Source organism: Esox lucius, chromosome 20 (genome assembly GCF_011004845.1).
Source record: "Esox lucius isolate fEsoLuc1 chromosome 20, fEsoLuc1.pri, whole genome shotgun sequence".
Taxonomy (NCBI): domain Eukaryota; kingdom Metazoa; phylum Chordata; class Actinopteri; order Esociformes; family Esocidae; genus Esox; species Esox lucius.
Genome location: NC_047588.1, coordinates 43819536 through 43842541, shown reverse-complemented (window position 1 = coordinate 43842541; position 23006 = coordinate 43819536). Strand labels below are relative to the sequence as shown.

Genomic DNA, 23006 nt, shown 5'->3' with positions numbered 1-23006 from the left:
ATTATTTGGAAAGCAAAATCTAAAATGATCATGGAAAAATCTTTATAGCAGATCACATTTCCAAATCAGACAGAACCCATAATCACGGTGATTGGCAAAATATCACAACAAGTTAGGGTTGCAAAACATCACAAAGTGAATATCCAGAGTGACAGACTTTATTATTTTCTCGTGGGATTGAAGTGACAGGTGTGCCCTGGGCATCTCATAGCTGGCTGTGAACTCTGTCCTTGCTGATGAACTCCCTCCACTTCTGGACGGGAGGACTCCCCGCGGCAACCAGCCTCCGCAGCAATGAACTGGGTTTCAGATGGGGAACGTCAGGGTGGCTGTGCTGGTAGTGCTCCAGCTTCTCCAAAACCCTGGCCAGCCCCACCTGGCCGGCATGGAACATGGGTCCTCCGCGGTGCCGGGGCCAGCCGTACCCAAACACATAGATGACATCGATGTCTTCCGGCCCTGCAGCCACGCCATCTTGCAGGATGTTGAAGCCTTCGTTGGTCAAAGCGTAGAGACAGCGCTCCAGGATCTCCTCTGTGGCAATGCGCCGTGGCACCAGGCCATGCCGAGCCCTGGATCAATCAATCAAACAGATTTCACAAAGCCGTTTTCACCCCAGACATTGTCAACAAGTGATTTACTGATTAAAGATTTAAGGATTCAATCCCATTACGTTTTGTCCAAAATGCAGATTTTACAAGGCCAAGCTCTCCAGGTTAAATGCTGGATTTTCCGTTAAGTTGGAAATTTGCATATTGTCTACATCAGTGGATCTCATATTGGTGTCCACAGGCAGATCAGCAACAACCAATTAAATGGCCAATGGGATTTGAGCAACACAATACAATGGCATTTCATCTACATGAAAATATTTCACAGATCTCCAATCAACTTGTATTCTTTTATGGTTTTTCAAATGAATAGAATATAATTCTAGTTTTGAATCTACAAAGTTTGAGAACCACTGCTCCATGAATCTCTATAGGCCTAAGAGTTAAACACTTTGACACAACTGAATTAAAGCGAATCTCAGCGCTGTACCTGTAAGTCTCCAGGAAGTTCTGTACCCACGGGTCGGACCTCGCCACTCTGCCGCCTGGCCCGTCATACCGGTACCAACCTCTGCCAGTCTTCTGACCCAGCCGGCCTCCCTCACACATCTGGTCAGGTAATGGACTGTACCGTTGCCCCTGGCGCATCCTGGTTGGTTCCACCCCCTGCTCTGTAAGCCCCGCCTCCTTCCTGACCCTCCAGCCCACATCCAGCCCTGACAGGTCAGACATACGGAACACGCCCATCGGGAACCCAAACCCCTCGAGCGCCTCATCCACCTGCTGAGGCGTGGCTCCTTCCTCCAATAGGAAGTTGGCCTGTTCCATGTAAGGCTTCAACATCCGGTTACCCACAAAGCCCGGGCAGTTGCCCACAGCAACGCTGACTTTACCCATCCTTTTACCCAGCACCATTGCTGTGGCGACTGCCTCTGGAGAGGAACGAGGACCGCACACCACCTCCAGGAGCTTCATGACATGGGCCGGAGCAAAGAAATGCATGCCCACCACGAGGGCCGGGTTCTGGGTGGCCTCTGCCAGCTGGTCGATGTCCAGCCCGGAGGTGTTGGAGCAGAGTACGGTACCGGGCCGGCACACCGTGGCCAGCCGGCTGAATATCCGGCGCTTCAGAGCCATGTCCTCAAACACCGCCTCGATCACCAGCTCCACCTGAATGTTTAATAGCTTTATTCCAAAACGTACTGACAATATATGCTATGATTCCTGTCCATTTCTAACTGCAGTAGTTCACAGCTCTGTGGTACATTAAAGTGCCTGGTGCAACACATCACATAGTTAGAAGAAACAGAGTTAAAACAGCATGTACCTCGCTAACGTCCTCCAGGCCGGAGCTAAAGCTGATGACTCCGGGGGGGGTGTCCAGACCTCTTCGCCCCGCCCCTCGCTGCAGCATTTCTGGAACCATCTGACGGGCCGCCGCAAGCTGCTTCTCCTGGCTCTCCACGGCAACCACCGACACGCCGGCCAGAGCCAGTGCCACGACAATGCCGCGGCCCATGGTGCCCAGACCTGGTGACGAACAGACCGTCAGGAGACCAACCGGAGCCTTTAGCCTGCTAAAATGGACCCGGACCTAAACCCGGACCCGGACCTAAACCCGGACCCGGACCTAAATCATTTATTGTCAGGGGTAGGCTATGCTTTGAATTCTTAAAAACAGAATAAGAGCTTAAGCCTATCCTGACCTGGTCGAATCCTGCTACTGTCCAGGGTTCACAGAAACAAACAGGACTGACAGTAAACTCAACTCCCTTCATGTGGAGCTTGTGGGACGATTAACGTGGGCAGACGGTAGCTCTGACATCACATTTAATGGAGTTTTACATTTAAAAGAACAAGCAGATTTAGGCACCCAATAGCCTGCATTAACACAGGATATGTGAAGTGGCCCGGTTAGTCTGATCTGAACCTGGACTCAGGATTAGCCCAGCGGACCGAGGTCAGCGAGTCAGCAAGCCCTCTCACCGATGACAGCAGCTTTCCGGATGGTCCTGGTGGTGCTGTTGTCCCAGCGCGCCCCGCTAGGCTGCCACTTCCCCACCACCCTCTGGGAGAAAAAGGCGTACTGAAGCGCTCTCGCCTGGCCGCTGTTGAACAGCGTGGCCATCAGCTCCCTCTCCTTCTCCATGCCCTGGGCATAGGGCAGGGTAGCGGCTGCCCTCAGAGCCCCAACACAGGCCACCGGGGCTAGGGCTCCTCGGCCACGCTGCCAGACCTGTGCCAAGGCTTGGTCCAGGACAGAGTCCACGTCTGGGGGACTGTGGCAAGGCCGGGTACTTAACCGCCGGGGGCCTAAGGGCTGTCCTGAAATTCAAACAAACATACCATGCAGGGTTTCCGTAGAATAGACAAACTGGAAGGGGAGACAAAAATAAAAAAACACTTTCAGTACTTTCTATTCAAAGAGGAGTTCAAAAGTACTGAGCTAGCTCCAATGCAATCAGTAACTCATTCCTCTCTCTGATTAGACCTACAGGAACGTGGTTGAGGTAAAACCTAGAGTAGGGTAGACCTACAGGAACAGGGTTGAGGTAAAACCTAGAGGAGGGTAGACCTACATGAACGTGGTTGAGGTAAAACCTAGGGTAGGGTAGACCTACAGGAACGTGGTTGAGGTAAAACCTAGAGGAGGGTATACCTACAGGAACAGGGTTGAGGTAAAACCTAGAGGAGGAAAGACCTACAGGAACAGGGTTGAGGTAAAACCTAGAGTAGGGTAGACCTACAGGAACGTGGTTGAGGTAAAACCTAGAGGAGGGTAGACCTACAGGAACGTGGTTGAGGTAAAACCTAGAGGAGGGTAGACCTACAGGAACGTGGTTGAGGTAAAACCTAGAGTAGGGTAGACCTACAGGAACGTGGTTGAGGTAAAACCTAGAGGAGGGTAGACCTACAGGAACAGGGCTGAGGTAAAACCTAGAGGAGGGTAGACCTACAGGAACAGGGTTGAGGTAAAACCTAGAGGAGGAAAGACCTACAGGAACAGGGTTGAGGTAAAACCTAGAGGAGGGTAGCCCTACCGGGACAGAATTGGACAGCCTGGTCTCTCATCTCTGGGTGGTCATACTCATCGAATCTTAACAAGACAGCCTCATTCTTCAGAAGGTAGGTATGTGTCCTAAATGGTAACCTGCTCCCTATACAAGTTGTACTCATTTACAATTTGTCTTCTGTGTAATTCAGAAAATGTTACACACTTTGATTTTGTCATTTTTACTTTTATTTAACTACAATTACGTCCCCTATACAATGTATTTTAAAGATTTATTTACATTTCAATAAATAACTCACCTTAAGGTCAACTTGTCAAGGGGCGTAATTTTAGCCTTCAGGCTAAAAACAAACTGCTAGCTTAAAACCACTTGTCCCTCATGGCTTCGCTCACCCCTGGATGTACCACTTGTCAGTACCTGAGTCAGAGTTGCTGAGCTGGAAGGGAGAGTATCTGTTTAACGCCAGATCAAGGAGTATAAAGAACCCCTGGATTCCATGGTCACACAAACCACTTAAAAAAAGAAAATGCCCCTGGCATTGCACTTGGTCCTTTCCCATCTCCCCGCGGATCATTTTGTTGGTCATATAAGGAAATTACACACCTGGCTCAGGGGATACTGCTGCTCAATGGGAATTCTGTTTGTGGATAAGTTTGTACCTTTAATCGACCATCTGGGTCTATTTTTCCAGGTACTACATCTTAACATGTTTGGCTCCAGCGTCCTCAGGAATCTACGCTCCCCAATCAGACTATGATCAATGCTCCCCTCCCAGTACCTTTAATTAGTTCCATAGTTGCAAATATGGAAAATACTGCAGTTAACAGCCCTTTTTAGACCATTATTGAAATCACCATATTGCTGCTTCCACTTCCATGCAGAGAGGTGTAGCAGTAATATTGTCCCTATAAAAGTGAGCCGTCACTAGCTCGACAACAACGTTCCGCTCATCCAGGGCAGCTGCAGGTGTGCTACCTTGGATGCTTCATCTTATATGAACTCCCATAAAAGTGGCATGGGAATAATTCATCTAAATGTTAGAAGCTTAAATGTTTCTGAGTCCATGTCAACCTCTATCCCAAAGCAATATGAATGTCTAGTTTTAACTGTGGTTCTTCGTAATAAAGGTAATTTTTACTTTAGCAGGTGTTTATCGCCCCCCCCCTCAACTCCCCCTTGTACTCTAAGCAACTGTCTGTTTATGCAAACTCTGAATTTTCTGATTTTGGGAGGTTTTTACCAGTATCCAATAAAAGACATCTGTATTGAGCTCAATCTAACTGATAACTAAACCAACCCACCAGAACGTTAAAAACCCTGAAAGAAATATTAAACACTTCTCACAGCAAGCTTTTATCCATGATATATTACTCAGAGCTTTTATCCATGACATATTACTCAGAGCTTTTATCCATGACATATTACTCAGAGCTTTTATCCATGACATATTACTCAGAGCTTTATCCATCTGCTGCATACTGTACCTGGTTTCAGCCCTTGCTTTTTTCTCTTCTATTTTTTTTTATATTTTATATCAATGGCTGATAAACATGCCCCGCTTAAGAATCACAGAGTAAGAAATCAAACTTTGTTCTCTCCTGAATTATCAAACATTTTCCTTCAAAAGAATCAAGCCTGGGCCTTGGCGAGGGAAACTCGTGCTTTAGCTGATTGGCTGTTTTTTAGGCAATTGAGAAATATATATACTGAGGCTGTCAGAAAGGCTGAATCTAACTACTTCCTTAGTGCTCTGATAGACTCTGCAGGAGATCCTGCAAAATTCTGGAAAACCGTTAACTCACTGAAACAGGGGAATTCTGCTTCTTCTCTGCCTATGCAATTTAACTCAGACGTATTTTTGTGAGAATCTGTGATCTCTTGTTTATTTACAAAGCACTTCTTTTAAAATTACCTCCATATATATCAACATTAATTTCCACTAGACTTACTAAATTCAAAACCAGATCACAGATGTGGATTACGAACAAACTGCAGATCCACCTAAAGTTAAAACACTGGTTTCCCTTATTGAGGATCAATATGATGTTGTCTGCAATTGTTTCTGTTGAATTTTATTTCTTTGTTTTGTATGGCTTGTTCTTGTGCCTAACTGTCCATCTAAACAGCCTTAAAAGAGATCCAAGGTTAGGATAAAGTTTGGAAAATTATATAGTACACTTATAGTACTTTTTTGGGGGAGAATTTTCTCTGAATCGGGGTCTTCTAAACAGAAAGAGTTTGATACCGGGCTTTCAGAAAAATGATTTCAGCTAGGGTGAAAATATTTCAAATGGTAGTTTTAAATTTATTTAAAATTCTCCCAAGTAAAGTTTGCTTGCAAGTACTTTGTTTTCCACAGCATTAAAACGATGGGATTCTGCATGTAGAACCTACATCCTGCATGGGTCCGAAGTCATTGGTTAAATGTTCCCTCCTGTTCAACGTCTGATTGGTCATGACACATCAAAGCTTCCATTCATGGGTTCACAGTCAGTTCACTGTAGAATATGTACAACAAAAAAGAGACTACAGAATCCAAAAAAGAGTCTGTCTGAAGCAGCAGTGCATAATCAAATATCATCCAAAGGCCCCTCTGATTCTAATGAACTTCAGGACGGATTTACTCCTGCTCGTAATCTGTAAATGTTTGAATGGCAGCGTGTGATTGGTTAGAGTGGGCTGGTTGTGGTGACAGATGTAGCATGCAGATGTCACAACTAGCTCCTGTTAATCTCTCTTCTACCGAGGACAAGGGCCAGGGGGCCAGAGGGAGTCCCACAGCTCAATCCACTGTGCACTTCGGGTGTGTGGAGGTGGGAAGACTGTGTGTGTAAATTTGTGTGTGTGTGAGAGAGAGAGAGAGAAAGAGAGAGAGAAAAGAAAGAATGTGTGTGAGATGAAATATCATAAACCACCCAGATATTATCAGGTTTTTTGGAGCCTCTGAGCCATGATCTGTCAGTAAGTGAACAACCATCAGTCAGGTGGTGTTACTCTACTGTAGATGACCAGTCTGTCAGGTGGTGTTACTCTACTGTAGATGACCAGTCTCTCAGGCGTTGTTACTCTACTGTAGATGACCAGTCTGTCATCTCTCAGGCGTTGTTACTCTACTGTAGATGACCAGTCTGTCAGGCGGTGTTAGTCTACTGTATATGACCAGTCTGTCATCTGTCAGGCGGTGTTAGTCTACTGTAGATGACCAGTCTGTCATCTGTCAGGCGGTGTTAGTCTACTGTATATGACCAGTCAGTCATCTGTCAGGCGGTGTTAGTCTACTGTATATGACCAGTCTGTCATCTGTCAGGCGGTGTTAGTCTACTGTATATGACCAGTCTGTCATCTGTCAGGCGGTGTTAGTCTACTGTATATGACCAGTCAGTCATCTGTCAGGCGGTGTTAGTCTACTGTATATGACCAGTCAGTCATCTGTCAGGCGGTGTTAGTCTACTGTATATGACCAGTCTGTCATCTGTCAGGCGGTGTTAGTCTACTGTATATGACCAGTCTGTCATCTGTCAGGCGGTGTTAATCTACTGTATATGACCAGTCTGTCATCTGTTAGGCAGTGTTAGTCTACTGTATATGACCAGTCTGTCATCTGTTAGGCAGTGTTAGTCTACTGTATATGACCAGTCTGTCATCTGTTAGGCGGTGTTAGTCTACTGTATATGACCAATCTGTCATCTCTTAGGCAGTGTTAGTCTACTGTATATGACCAGTCTGTCATCTGTTAGGCAGTGTTAGTCTACTGTAGATGGCCAATTTGTTGTCTGTCAACCTGTTTTATTCTAGATGGCAATGTGCTTCAACTCAGAAGAGCAGCCTGGCTTGTCAGTCGTTTGCCAACATGCCGCTCCCAGCTTTATACTCTTAAAATCCTATAATAAGTGCTTGTTTTGCTGTTCATTTATTTAATTCCAAACCCCACCCCTCTCTACCCCACCACACACCATCTCCCCACACATCCACACATCAAAACAGCCTTGACATAACAGGGCTAGGATCGTCCAGACCCTGAAGTGAGCACTCCACCGGGAATAGGATGTCATTTAGAACACTGGGTCGTGACAGATCACTGGTGGTGATTCCAAACCACTAAACATGTAGGGCTGTCACTGGAATGGCTGTCACTGGCATAGCTGTCACTGGAATGGCTGTCACTGGCATAGCTGTCACTGGAATGGCTGTCACTGGAATGGCTGTCACTGGAATGGCTGTCACTGGCATGGCTGTCACTGGCATGGCTGTCACTGGCATGGCTGTCACTGGCATGGCTGTCACTGGCATGGCTGTCACTGGCATGGCTGTCACTGGCATGGCTGTCACTGGCATGGCTGTCTCTGGAATGGCTGTCACTGAACTGAGTTGAGAGAGCACTAAGTGTAAGAATTAATTAACTGACAAGTCTGTAGACCAAGAAATAGACCAGGCTGTACTTAATAAAGCCACTTTGTCAGAAGGGAGAGTGCTCAGTGGCCCCGGAAGGTGGCTCTACTAATAACACATTCTCCCATAGGGCACAGCTTATTGTGGCCATGGAAACCACCCTAACTCAAGGTTAATGACGCTTAACAGCCTGCACCAGCCTGGTCAGAGGTCTTTCTAAAGGCTTAGCTACTTTTGAGACGACTCGAGGAGGGAAATGGCTTTCAGGAAACCTCCATCTGATATTGCTAATTTTGCTTTGTGCTTATCAGATACTAAAAGCTTTTGCAAGCTCCATCCGGTAAATATGCCCGCATAGTCCCATTTTAAAACATCCGAGCAGACAACTAGATGGCAATAAGTGAATGCCCATTGGCGCTTCACCACACTATCAAACAGCCATGTAACGTGGTTCGCATGAGGGCTACTAGTCCACTATGGCAGGTATTGGAGAGGTTTCTACCAGGGACGTGCGCTGGACAGGACTTTATTATCTGAATAGTGTGTAATTGTTTCAATAGTATTCAGTTAAACGAAATACATGTTTTTATAAACTACAGATACCACACGAGTGCTAGTACATAACGCACAAGGAGTCATTGTCCTCTAAAATCGGCTCAATGGCCGTTCGTGTGAGAAAAGAGTGAACGCGCTTATGGAGGAAGCCGTGAGGTAGACACTTTATCAACAAATATCATTGAGTCTATAGGATGGAAGAGTCTAGAGAACCTAGTAAGCTACGCCAGCCAGCTATATGCTATTTACTTAAAGGTGCCTATGCAGCATTTTCCATTTAAAATATCTGATAAAAACCCTTACATACCATCCGCTAAAATAACCCTTACATACCATCCATTAAAATAACCCTTACATACCATCCGCTAAAATAACCCTTACATACCATCCATTAAAATAACCCTTACGTACCATCTATTAAAATAACCCTTACATACCATCTATTAAAATAACCCTTACATACCATCCATTAAAATAACCCTTACATACCATCCATTAAAATAACCCTTACATACCATCCGTTAAAATAACCCTTACATACCATCTATTAAAATAACCCTTACATACCATCCATTAAAATAACCCTTACATACCATCCATTAAAATAACCCTTACATACCATCTATTAAAATAACCCTTACATACCATCTATTAAAATAACCCTTACATACCATCCGTTAAAATAACCCTTACATACCATCTATTAAAATAACCCTTACATACCATCCATTAAAATAACCCTTACATACCATCTATTAAAATAACCCTTACATACCATCCGTTAATGTTAAAAAAAACTGTGGGAAATAGCTGATTAAACCAAACCCACTCACCCACTCATAGTTGCCATCAAAACAGGCTGTTCTTAATACCTGCATCCCGAACTGAAGCACATTTTAACAAAATACCAACATTTTCACTAATGAATGAACCAATCAGAATGTACTTTAGTCCAGAAACATACTGCTATCTAGAATAAGAGTCAGGTGGGGAGAACAGAGCTTGACCGGCATCCAACCAGGCCTGATAAGACTGACATTCAACCTCACGAAGCCAGAAGCTGTTAGAGGATCTAGCAAACCCAAATCAGAGTGCAGGGAAACACTGTTCTGGACTGACCTCAGACTGCAGGGAAACACTGTTCTGGACTGGTCTCAGACTGCAGGGAAACACTGTTCTGGACTGGCCTCAGACTCCAGGGAAACACTGTTCTGGACTGGTCTCAGACTCCAGGGAAACACTGTTCTGGACTGGTCTCAGACTCCAGGGAAACACTGTTCTGGACTGGCCTCAGACTCCAGGGAAACACTGTTCTGGACTGGTCTCAGACTCCAGGGAAACACTGTTCTGGACTGGTCTCAGACTGCAGGGAAACTCACTGTTCTGGACTGGTCTCAGACTGCAGGGAAACTCACTGTTCTGGACTGGTCTCAGACTGCAGGGAAACTCACTGTTCTGGACTGGTCTCAGACTGCAGGGAAACACTGTTTTGGACTGACAGGGAAACTCACTGTTCTTTGTGTTTGTATGTGTGTGTGTGTCTGTTATGAATGCAGAGTTGAGTCGTAACCTTTCATAATATTTTTATATTTTCCATCTTCCCAGTGACCTGCAGGGCTCTTAATTAGCCTGTAACGCACCACGCCGTAACGCACCACAACGCACCACGCCGTAACGCACCACAACGCACCACGCCGTAACGCACCACAACGCACCACGCCGTAACGCACCACAACGCACCACGCCGTAACGCACCACAACGCACCACGCCGTAACGCACCACAACGCACCACGCCGTAACGCACCACAATGCACCACGCCGTAACGCACCACGCCGTAACGCCTCAGTAGCTGTGAATAGATGCCAAGACGCTTGCATCCCCAGTTGCATCCATTCCCTTCATAGCGTATATTTCTTCCAGGGCTTTAGTCTAAAGCAGTGCATTATAAAGACAATAGGGTGCCATTTGGGAAGCTCAGGCCTCAGAACTGCACTAACATCAGTGTGCTACTAACTGAACATTAGGTTGAGGGCTGTGAGGATCAATATGCTATATTCTCTTTATAAGTTTCACATACTCTACTGTTCAAAAGTTTGCAGTCACTTAGAAATGTCCTTATTTTTGAAATAAAAAATGTTTCTCCATTAAAATTACATAAAATGTATCAGTACTACATTGTAGTCACCGATAATGTTGTAAATGACTATTGTAGCTGGAAACGTCAGATCTTCAGTGGAATATCTACATAGACGGAGAGGGTTGCTATCAGCAACCATCACCCCTGTGTTCCAATGGCACGCTGTGTTTGCTAATCCAGGTTTATCGTTTTAAAAGGCTAACTGATCAATAGAAAACCCTTTTGCAATTATGTTAGCATAGCTGAAAACTGTTGTGCTGAATAAAGATGCAATAAAACTGGCCTTCTTTAGACTAGTTGAGTATCTGAAGCCTCAGCAATTGCGGGTTTGATTACATTAAGTTTGAGATTCAGACCAAATGAAAAGTGGAGATGGGAGATGTGTACAAGGTAAAAGGTGTCTTGAAGAAGGAAGACTCCATTTTGCACTGCCATGCCATACCCTGTGGACAGCCATTGATTTGAGCTAATTTCCTCCTAAAACAGAACAATGAACCACAGCTACAAAATATGCAAGAACACAAGAAGAAGCAATCAGCTGGTATTCTCTCTATAATGGCCAGCACAGTCACCAGATCTCAACCCTAATTAGCTGTTGTGGGAGCAACTTGAATGTATGGTATGTAAGATGTGCCTATCAAGCCAATCCAACTTGTGGGAGGTGCTCCAGGAAGCATGGGGTGAAATAGCTTCAGATGACCTATGGGCTATAATAAGGACAAAACAAGGTCAGAGATATGGTGACCTGTGTGCTATAATAAGGACAAAACAAGGTCAGAGATATGGTGACCTGTGGGCTATAATAAGGACAAAACAGGGTCAGAGATACAGTGACCTGTGGGCTATAATAAGGACAAAACAAGGTCAGAGATATGGTGACCTGTGGGCTATAATAAGGACAAAACAAGGTCAGAGATACGGTGACCTGTGGGCTATAATAAGGACAAAACAGGGTCAGAGATACAGTGACCTGTGGGCTATAATAAGGACAAAACAGGGTCAGAGATACAGTGACCTGTGGGCTATAATAAGGACAAAACAGGGTCAGAGATACAGTGACCTGTGGGTTATAAGGACAAAACATGGTCTATTTGAATAATGTAACATGACTGAAGCCTGACCCAAATTCAGTCTCCCAAGAAAAAAGACATTGTACTGCAATACAAATGTCAGTAGAATTCAAGTGATCATGTTATGACCGAACTCTAAGGCCAAATACAATGTAACAGGCAACTTCTCAAAGTTCAACACTGGTGCAATGCTGACCCCTCCTGGTAGGATGGGCATATACACGTAGCGTTTTGTGGCAAAATATTTTTTCCAGAGGTAACATTAATTCAGTAAATGTATTCCATCTTCCCTTGAATTAGATGATTTCCATCCACTTGCTTACAGTAGGCTAAGAAGTATATATTGCATCACTCTGACTGACTGGGTCCACCACACTACCACCACTTTGATTGAGGAACGTAAAAAACAAAGAATTTAGAAAAATAACATTCAAGAGAAGCATTTATTTATTTCAACCAAAAAATACATATACCTGAAAAAAATTGGGGTTAATTGAATATACACAAGTATTCGAATACTAAATACATTTCAGGTATTAGAATATTTGACTCTCCGTGACCATCCCTAGTCTAAAGTAGAACTCTATAAAACACTATATAGAAAAAAGTGTGCTATTTGGCACACATCTTGATGTCATCATACCTACGACGCTCCTGGCAAACTCCACAGCCATCTTTAGAGCGTTGTCATCGGTAACCTGATCTACAATCCCCAGCTTCAGGGCTTCAGAGGCGGAGATATGGCGACCTGTGGGTTATAAGGACAAAACAGGATCAGAGATATGGCGACCTGTGGGTTATAAGGACAAAACAGGATCAGAGATATGGTGACCTGTGGGTTATAAGGACAAAACAGGGTCAGAGATATGGTGACCTGTGGGTTATAAGGACAAAACAGGGTCAGAGATATGATGACCTGTGGGTTATAAGGACAAAACAGGGTCAGAGATATGATGACCTGTGGGTTATAAGGACAAAACAAGGTCAGAGATATGGTGACCTGTGGGTTATAAGGACAAAACAGGGTCAGATATATGGTGACCTGTGGGTTATAAGGACAAAACAGGGTCAGAGATATGATGACCTGTGGGTTATAAGGACAAAACAGGGTCAGAGATATGATGACCTGTGGGTTATAAGGACAAAACAAGGTCAGAGATATGGTGACCTGTGGGTTATAAGGACAAAACACGGTCAGAGATATGATGACCTGTGGGTTATAAGGACAAAACAGGATCAGAGATATGATGACCTGTGGGTTATAAGGACAAAACACGGTCAGAGATATGATGACCCGTGGGTTATAAGGACAAAACAAGGTCAGAGATATGGTGACCTGTGGGTTATAAGGACAAAACACGGTCAGAGATATGATGACCTGTGGGTTATAAGGACAAAACACGGTCAGAGATATGATGACCTGTGGGTTATAAAAAAGACAAAACAGGATCAGAGATATGGTGACCTGTGGGTTATAAGGACAAAACAGGGTCAGAGATATGATGACCCGTGGGTTATAAGGACAAAACAAGGTCAGAGATATGGTGACCTGTGGGTTATAAGGACAAAACACGGTCAGAGATATGATGACCTGTGGGTTATAAGGACAAAACACGGTCAGAGATATGATGACCTGTGGGTTATAAAAAAGACAAAACAGGATCAGAGATATGGTGACCTGTGGGTTATAAGGACAAAACAGGGTCAGAGATATGATGACCTGTGGGTTATAAGGACAAAACAGGGTCAGAGATATGTTGACCTGTGGGTTATAAGGACAAAACAGGGTCAGAGATATGGTGACCTGTGGGTTATAAGGACAAAACACGGTCAGAGATATGGTGACCTGTGGGTTATAAGGACAAAACACGGTCAGAGATATGATGACCTGTGGGTTATAAGGACAAAACACGGTCAGAGATATGTTGACCTGTGAGTTATAAGGACAAAACACGGTCAGAGATATGATGACCTGTGGGTTATAAGGAAAAAACAGGGTCAGAGATATGATGACCTGTGGGTTATAAGGACAAAACAGGGTCAGAGATATGATGACCTGTGGGTTATAAGGACAAAACACGGTCAGAGATATGGTGACCTGTGGGTTATAAGGACAAAACAGGGTCAGAGATATGGTGACCTGTGGGTTATAAGGACAAAACACGGTCAGAGATATGATGACCTGTGGGTTATAAGGTCAAAACACGGTCAGAGATATGATGACCTGTGGGTTATAAAAAAGACAACACAGGGTCAGAGATATGGTGACCTGTGGGTTATAAGGACAAAACAGGGTCAGATATATGGTGACCTGTGGGTTATAAGGACAAAACAGGGTCAGAGATATGATGACCTGTGGGTTATAAGGACAAAACAGGGTCAGAGATATGATGACCTGTGGGTTATAAGGACAAAACAAGGTCAGAGATATGGTGACCTGTGGGTTATAAGGACAAAACAGGATCAGAGATATGGTGACCTGTGGGTTATAAGGACAAAACACGGTCAGAGATATGATGACCTGTGGGTTATAAGGACAAAACAGGATCAGAGATATGATGACCTGTGGGTTATAAGGACAAAACACGGTCAGAGATATGATGACCCGTGGGTTATAAGGACAAAACAAGGTCAGAGATATGGTGACCTGTGGGTTATAAGGACAAAACACGGTCAGAGATATGATGACCTGTGGGTTATAAGGACAAAACACGGTCAGAGATATGATGACCTGTGGGTTATAAAAAAGACAAAACAGGATCAGAGATATGGTGACCTGTGGGTTATAAGGACAAAACAGGGTCAGAGATATGATGACCTGTGGGTTATAAGGACAAAACAGGGTCAGAGATATGTTGACCTGTGGGTTATAAGGACAAAACAGGGTCAGAGATATGGTGACCTGTGGGTTATAAGGACAAAACACGGTCAGAGATATGGTGACCTGTGGGTTATAAGGACAAAACACGGTCAGAGATATGATGACCTGTGGGTTATAAGGACAAAACACGGTCAGAGATATGGTGACCTGTGAGTTATAAGGACAAAACACGGTCAGAGATATGATGACCTGTGGGTTATAAGGAAAAAACAGGGTCAGAGATATGATGACCTGTGGGTTATAAGGACAAAACAGGGTCAGAGATATGATGACCTGTGGGTTATAAGGACAAAACAGGGTCAGAGATATGGTGACCTGTGGGTTATAAGGACAAAACACGGTCAGAGATATGATGACCTGTGGGTTATAAGGTCAAAACACGGTCAGAGATATGATGACCTGTGGGTTATAAGGACAAAACACGGTCAGAGATATGGTGACCTGTGAGTTATAAGGACAAAACACGGTCAGAGATATGATGACCTGTGGGTTATAAGGAAAAAACAGGGTCAGAGATATGATGACCTGTGGGTTATAAGGACAAAACAGGGTCAGAGATATGATGACCTGTGGGTTATAAGGACAAAACAGGGTCAGAGATATGATGACCTGTGGATTATAAGGACAAAACAGGGTCAGAGATATGATGACCTGTGGGTTATAAAAAAGACAACAAAGGGTCAGAGAGATGGTGACCTGTGGGTTATAAGGACAAAACACGGTCTATTTGAATAATGTAACATGACTGAAGCCTGACCAAAATTCAGTCTGCCAAGAAAAAAGACATTGTACTGCGATACAAATGTCAGTAGAATTCAAGTGATCATGTTATGACCGAACTCTCAGGCCAAATACAATGTAACAGGCAACTTCTCAACGTTCAACCCTGGTGCAATGCTGACCCCTGCTGGTAGGATGGGCATATACACTGTCCTACCAGTTGTGATGAGGTCCAGAGCGGCTGGTAACCCTATCAGCCTGGGGAGACGCTGGCTTCCCCCTGCTGCCGGTAGCAGACCCAGGGTCACCTCTGGCAGACCAAGCAGGGCCTGAAACAACACATGGACATATTCAACTGTCAGAACCGCAAAAACCTGTCAAAACATCACTCTGCTGTAATGACTGATGACGTCCTTCACTCGCCTGAACCAACAAGTAGGCAAACATTAAACAATCTCAGTCAGTCAGTTGGACATCGACCCGTAAGCCTGAATAACAACCTACCTGGCTGTGTGCAATGCGATAGTGGCAGCCAAGGGCTAACTCCAGGCCCCCACCCAGTGCTAGACCCTCGATGGCAGCCACTACGGGCTTCTCCATAGCCTCTAAAGCATGGATCATGGGGACCAGTGGGGGTCCCGACATAGGCCCCGCAAACTCCCTGATGTCGGCCCCTGGAAGATAGAGACACTTCTGTATTAGCAGGCGGGAATACAGCGAGTCTGCCTTCTAGACAAACAGGGTCTGTAGATCAAGTACAACAGTTTGCCAGATAAGACTGTGGGGCAGTTTTATGGACACAGATTGAATCCAGTCCTGGACAACAAAAAAACAAGCTCTATCCAGAATCTCCATTCAGATGTAAATTTGACCAGGATTTGGCTTAATCTGTGCATATGGAACCAGCCTATTAAATGTAACAGGGCTAACTGATCTACTTCATTTAAAGTGGTATCTGGACCCAGGCTTAACTGGTTTTGGTTTAACTTAGTTCACTAGGGACTTAGTCCACTTGAGAAGCTACACGTTTCCAAGACACTCTTACCCCCACAGAACCTCCCGTTCTGTCCACAGATGACTACCGACGTCACCTGCGGGTCCTTCAGGGTTCTTTGCACGGCGTCTGTTATGCCCGTGCGCACTGCCTCACTGACAGAGAGAAAAACAGACTATTCAACGAAGACAGGATACGCAAAAAGATGTTATTTTGTTGTCACGTTTATACCATTCACTCATAAGACGCAATTTTCAAACTTAATACGATGCACGATTCCAACTTTATCATCAAAATAATACCGACTGCGTACCGACATTTAAACTCACCTGAGTGCGTTGACGGGTGGATTCTGAAGAGTGATCAAAGCGACGGATCCCGATAGGACGGAGTATGTAGCCATTTTCATGTGCAGAACTTCAACTCAGATTCCGGGCTGCAGCTGATATTGAACTTTAGAACTTCAGAATATGGCACTTTCTCATCACCAATTACTCACACGTGGGCTCCAGAAGCTGTTTATGGACTTGGTTTAGAATAATCATTTTTATTAGCCTACGTTTTAATTTTTTTTTATTAAGGTGTGAGATTAACGCCCAAAGTAGTAATACATACTTTGTTTATTAATGGACTTTCACGAAGTATTATCCCTGTTTGTGTATTTCCTTTACTTTTCCATTAAATACAACGCCTACGTGTCTCCATGAATACAGTACACTAATTGGAAGTATGCTAAACGTACATCTATTGGTTTAATATCCCCTGAAGCTGTTACATCGTGTTAAAATCACTGGGAATGTATATTTTATGTTCATAAAAACGGACGCAACGTCACACCTGTCAGTCCATGCTCCGCCTTTTCCTGTTTGGTTCAACGCTTTTTGTTGTCCCCTGTCGATATGACCCGATACTTAGTTCCGGGAGAGAAATGCTTATTTCCTAGACTTTTGTACAGGGAGCTACGATTAAGTTTTCTTCGATTATGCGCGCAATTGTGGGTTTAACAGTGGTCATATGTGCTGCTACATTATATCTCTACATTCTGTCTTCATACCTTCCGACCGGACCTCGATATCCGCAGAAAGGAAAGGAGAATGGAGAAACGTCAGACACCGACCAAAACAAGGAAAGTGATTTTACAGGCGAAGAGCAGAGGTAGGATATGTTTAGTACGTGGCCCTGGCTCGTGATGGGTAAATAATTTCATACTTTGTCCGTACTAACTTTTCAAGCACCTTATCATTATTATTACGTTATTTCAGTTAATTCATCTTCATTCATCTGTTGTCATTTGAGTCGGCATTATTGTAATTGTCAAACCTCCATCCCCGGAGTTCATTATGTAACAGTCTCTGAGTGCTGGGTTCTGTATTCCCACGGCAGACTAAAGTTCCCCTCAGACCTGGAGGATCTGAGAAATCTGTCAGAACTGCTGCATTTTTACAAGACTGAGCACACTGGATACATCCTGCTGCTCTTCTGCAGTGCCTACCTCTACAAGCAGGCCTTTGCCATCCCTGGGTCCTCCTTCCTGGTAAACACACATTCTGAATGTTTTTAGATCCACAAATAGTCAATAAGTCAAATTATCTTTTCCAAGTAGGATCCAAATATCTCAGAGTTTAAATGTGATAGAGAGCGCCTCCTTTTCCAGTGAGCACAACCTTCTTTGAATGTGGTAGAGAGAGCGCCTCCTTTTCCAGAGAGCACAACCTTCTTTTAATGTGGTAGAGAGAGCGCCTCCTTTTCCAGAGAACACAACCTTCTTTAGACAAAACCTCTTTCTCAAAACAGCTGACCAGATGTGCTTTGTAATCATATGATCAGCTATGTTTGTTTGTTTATATCTTTTCTTCCTTTCCAGAATATTCTAGCTGGGGCTCTGTTCGGCCCGTGGCAGGGTTTGGTTCTGGCTTGTGGTCTGACTACTGTGGGTTCCACCATGTGTTTTCTCCTATCCCAGGCCTTTGGCAAACACTACATCACAAACCTCCTCCCTGGAAAGGTGTCCATGCTGCAGAGAAAGGTGGGTACTATAATACTATATAGGACAGGATCTCTGCATGACAGGATCTCTAGATGGTTGGATCTCTAGATGACAGGAGATCTACATGCATAACCTTGACATTTCTTACCAGCTACCCACAACACTTATATATGTCTTTTGTGGGCTTCTGAAGCAGATAGTGTCACTACCCAGTGGTATAGTCACTACCCAGTGGTATAGTCACTACCCAGTGGTATAGTCACTACCCAGTGGTATAGTCACTACCCAGTGGTATAGTCACTACCCAGTGGTATAACTGTGTAATTGCTGTTCCAATAATGACCCCACCCATCCAATCCCAGGGTTGTAGTGGATGTCAGACAGGATGGCCTCAATACACCAACACAACACATTTGTGGACAGTAACAGACCATCTAGACAGAACCACTGACAGCGTCTCTCTCCTCCCCGTCTGATTTCAGGTGGAGGAGAACCAGAGTTGTCTGTTTTTCTTCCTCCTCTTCCTCCGGTTTTTCCCCATGACTCCTAACTGGTTCCTCAACATGTCTGCCCCCATCGTCAACATACCTGTCACGTCCTTCATCTTCTCGGTCTTCATTGGTGAGGAACACTAACACTCATCCAGAGATTTGGAACCTTTGATGGGAGTGGATACGGTCCAGAAGATAGTTCCAATGTCTACATGTTTTACTTAATAAATCATGTGTGTGTTCAGAGACCAACTCTCTCTGTAAATCCCAATAACCCCTTCTGTCCTCCACACTTGGCCCTGCATTTGTCATTTCACAATGGCCTCCACTATTTGCTGGGGAAGTAAAAATGAGCAAAGGTATAGGGGCTAATTAGACACTCCAGTGGCCCTTTGAGTGAAGCTTCAATGATGCAGCTTCCTCTAGCAAAGTGGAATCCCATAAGGCACTGCGTTATTTCTGAGATTTCAAACAAATCCAAAACAAAATGTCTTATATTAAATGTTCGATTGTTGATTATGTTTATTTCTTCTTAAACGATTGTAAGGGTTTGTAAATATGTCTTTTAGGTCTGATGTGTCTGTGTCTCTTGTCCTCTAGGTCTGATGTGTCTGTGTCTCCTGTCCTCTGGGCCCAATGTGTCTGTGTCTCTTGTCCTCTGGGTCTGATGTGTCTGTGTCTCTTGTCCTCTGGGTCTGATGTGTCTGTGTCTCCTGTCCTCTAGGCCCGATGTGTCTGTGTCTCCTGTCCTCTGGGCCCGATGTGTCTGTGTCTCCTGTCCTCTAGGTCTCATGTGTCTGTGTCTCCTGTCCTCTAGGTCTCATGTGTCTGTGTCTCTTGTCCTCTAGGTCTGATGTGTCTGTGTCTCTTGTCCTCTAGGTCTGATGTGTCTGTGTCTCCTGTCCTCTAGGTCTGATGTGTCTGTGTCTCTTGTCCTCTAGGTCTGATGTGTCTGTGTCTCTTGTCCTCTGGGTCTGATGTGTCTGTGTCTCCTGTCCTCTAGGTCTGATGTGTCTGTGTCTCCTGTCCTCTAGGTCTGATGTGTCTGTGTCTCCTGTCCTCTGGGTCTGATGTGTCTGTGTCTCCTGTCCTCTAGGTCTCATGTGTCTGTGTCTCCTGTCCTCTAGGTCTGATGTGTCTGTGTCTCTTGTCCTCTAGGTCTGATGTGTCTGTGTCTCCTGTCATCTAGGTCTGATGTGTCTGTGTCTCTTGTCCTCTGGGTCTGATGTGTCGGTGTCTCTTGTCCTCTAAGTCTGATGTGTCTGTGTCTCCTGTCCTCTAGGTCTGATGCCATATAACTTTATCTGTGTCCAGACGGGCTCCATGCTGTCTGAGCTGTCCTCTCTGGATGAGTTGTTCTCCTGGACCAGGGTTCTACAGCTGTTAGCTATGGCATGTGCGGCCCTGCTTCCTGGGTTCCTCATCAGACGCTACAGCCAAACACATCTCAAACTGGATGGCCCAGTGCCCAGTGGAGTCGCCAGGAAGACCCAGTGAGCAACCCAAGGATTCTGAGTGGTCTCTAGCAGTACTAGTTATGTCTTCAGAGAGTTTGGCCACGTTTTACCATGGCTGCCATGATGGCACATCTAATCTCTAGAATACTTGAACGTCTCTGACACTTTCCCATGAAATGACGCTTGCAAACAAGCAACACAGTAAAGCAAGTACACAGACCTGGTTGATTACAGGATTAAGTGCTTGTGATGTCAGCAAATTGTCATCTTTAAATTGAGATCTTCATTGGTTTCAAAAACAATAAAAATAGAAAGTACAATGCCAAATAAATGATTATCAGTTAGCAAGAGTTATGGAAGAAACAGTGGCAATCTCGAACAACATCTGTCATAAACAGCTTTGGCCAAACTCTCTGTATTGCGCTTTTTCTATGTAATATATCTCTCTATCTATTTATCTATATAGATAGATAGATAGATAGATAGATAGATACACACACCAGGAGTAATACAGACAATCATATTGTATCATATACAGTATATATCACACTATATGACACCATATTACTTGTGGTCTATATGACACGAACGCTGTACAAGTCTCCATTTGACAATTACTCTCCATTGTTTAATGGAGACTCCGTGAGCATCCTGTGTCAGATTCTCCTCATCTGTATTCCTGTCTGCTGTCATTGGGCTCAGGGCGGGGGGCCAGAGGGAACATTTTTACAAAGGAGATCGGGTAGGCATTTTGTTCCTTCATGTTTTTCTGGGTGAAGGGAGTTAGACATAAATTACAAGCATAGTAATACTAGATACTATTGCTGATTGTTTTTTATTCATTGGTGTTTGGTGCTGACACACAGGGCTTTAGAACGTTCAAGTGTATCTATTTTAAACTGCTTGCTACCTCACACGTTGATAAAGAATGTCCTGCAAAGACAATGAAGAGAAGGGTTAACCAAGAGTTTTGTTAAATTAATAATAATCAGTTTATTATTACATGGGGAATTTGGTTGGTTGTGTGTTATTTTAAACATCATGCATCTTATCAAAACAATGTTTTAACTGCTACCCATCAAAAGCCACAATGAAATTGTATCCTCTTGGTTTAATGTTTTTGTAAATGTGTTTGTCATGAATTTACGACATTGTATTAAATTATGGAATGTGTATTTTTGTATATATTTAATCTGTTTTAAAATAGACTGTATTTAAATGTGGTTTTCTGAATGTATGTATTGATTATTTTTATTTCTAAGTAAAAGAAAAATCCTGAGTCTGTGTTCTGTCATTATTATTCCATGTTAAGGTCTGCAACATCTGGATTCATTTATTTACCTTACAGTGCTGTAAAGAATGGATCTGAAAAGTGTATCCTTAATTTCTTACTGTAAAGAGTGCATCTGAAGAGTGTAACCTTAGTCTTACTGTAAAGAATGAGTCTAATGACTTTAACCTTAATGTCTTACAGTAAATAGTTTGTTTAAAAACTTTAACCGTAATGTCTTACTCTAAAGAATGGGTTTAAAGACATTAACCTTAATGTCTTACCCTAAAGAATGGTTTTAAAGACTAACTTTAATGTTGTGCTGTAAATCATTTAACTGTAATAACTAACTATAAGGAGGTATTTGATACACTGCTGATTTTGCAGGTTTTCCTACTTACAAAGCATGTAGAAGCATTTATCATAAGTACTCTTCAACTGAGAGTGACGGAATCTAAAACAAAAATCCAGAAAATCACAATGTAGGATTTTTAAGTAATGAATTTGCCTTTTATTGCATGACATAAGTATTTGATACATCAGAAAAGCAGAACTTAATATTTGGTACAGAAACCTTTGTTTGCAATTACAGAGATCATACATTTCCTGTAGTTCTTGACTAGGTTTGCACACACTGCAGCAGGGATTTTGGCCCACTCCTCCATACAGACTTTCTCCAGATCCTTCAGGTTTCAGGGCTGTCGTTGGGCAATACGGACTTTCAGCTCCCTCCAAAGATTTTCAATTGGGTTCAGGTCTGGAGACTGGCTAGGCCACTCCAGGTCCTTGAGATGCTTCTTACGGAGCCACTCCTTAGTTGCCCTGTCTGTGTGTTTCGGGTCGTTGTCATGCTGGAAGACCCAGCCACGACACATCTTCAATGCTCTTACTGAGGGAAGGAGGTTGTAGGCGAAGATCTCACGATACATGGCCCCATCTATCCTCCCCTCAATACGGTGCAGTCGTCCTGTCCCCTTTGCAGCAAAGCATCCCCAAAGAATGATGTTTCCACCTACATGCTTCACAGTTGGGATGGTGTTCTTGGGGTTGTACTCATCCTTCTTCTTCCTCCAAACACGGCAAGTGGAGTTTAGACCAAAAAGCTCTCTTTTTGTCTCATCAGACCACATGACCTTCTCCCATTCTTCCTCTGGATCATCCAGATGGTCATTGGCAAACTTCAGACGGGCCTGGACATGCGCTGGCTTGAGCAGGGGGGCCTTGCGTGCGCTGCAGGATTTTAATCCATGACAGCGTTGTGTGTTACTAATGGTTTTCTTTGAGACTGTGGTCCCAGCTCTCATCGGGTCATTGACCAGGTCCTGCCATGTAGTTCTGGGCTGATCCCTCACCTTCCTCATGATCATTGATGCCCCACGAGGTGAGATCTTCCATGCAGCCCCAGACCGAGGGAGATGGACCGTCATCTTGAGCTTCTTCCATTTTCTAATAATTGCGCCAACAATTGTTGTCTTCTCACCAAGCTGC

General features: G+C 44.1%; 2 protein-coding genes across 2 annotated transcripts; one reads left to right on the top strand and one right to left on the bottom strand.

The window, feature by feature from the left end:
• Positions 1-142: 142 nt before the first annotated feature.
• ehhadh (enoyl-CoA, hydratase/3-hydroxyacyl CoA dehydrogenase) lies at positions 143-17117 on the bottom strand. Its single transcript, XM_013131112.4, has 9 exons — positions 16643-17117; positions 16365-16468; positions 15824-15993; positions 15537-15648; positions 12362-12466; positions 2538-2876; positions 1879-2081; positions 1042-1721; positions 143-572 (listed from the first exon to the last, which is right to left on the bottom strand). Exons 1-9 carry the CDS (start codon positions 16720-16722, stop codon positions 206-208), a joined length of 2160 nt encoding a protein of 719 aa, XP_012986566.2. The 5' UTR covers positions 16723-17117; the 3' UTR covers positions 143-205.
• Positions 17118-17207: 90 nt separating this feature from the next.
• tmem41aa (transmembrane protein 41aa) lies at positions 17208-21762 on the top strand. Its single transcript, XM_010868243.4, has 5 exons — positions 17208-17468; positions 17697-17847; positions 18178-18339; positions 18783-18921; positions 20074-21762. Exons 1-5 carry the CDS (start codon positions 17296-17298, stop codon positions 20286-20288), a joined length of 840 nt encoding a protein of 279 aa, XP_010866545.2. The 5' UTR covers positions 17208-17295; the 3' UTR covers positions 20289-21762.
• Positions 21763-23006: the final 1244 nt, after the last annotated feature.

Excerpts from the sequence above, each read along its gene's own strand:
- ehhadh (XM_013131112.4), bottom strand. The coding sequence starts at position 16,722 with ATGAAAATGGCTACATACTCCGTCCTATCGGGATCCGTCGCTTTGATC. Across the intron at positions 15,649-15,823 it reads ATCGCATTGCACACAGCCAG|GCCCTGCTTGGTCTGCCAGA; the intron begins GTAGGTTGTTAT and ends GTGTTGTTTCAG. Across the intron at positions 2,877-12,361 it reads GTTTGCCAGGAGCGTCGTAG|GACAGCCCTTAGGCCCCCGG; the intron begins GTATGATGACAT and ends TTTGAATTTCAG.
- tmem41aa (XM_010868243.4), top strand. The coding sequence starts at position 17,296 with ATGCGCGCAATTGTGGGTTTAACAGTGGTCATATGTGCTGCTACATTA. Across the intron at positions 17,469-17,696 it reads TTTACAGGCGAAGAGCAGAG|ACTAAAGTTCCCCTCAGACC; the intron begins GTAGGATATGTT and ends TTCCCACGGCAG. Across the intron at positions 17,848-18,177 it reads TCCCTGGGTCCTCCTTCCTG|AATATTCTAGCTGGGGCTCT; the intron begins GTAAACACACAT and ends CTTCCTTTCCAG.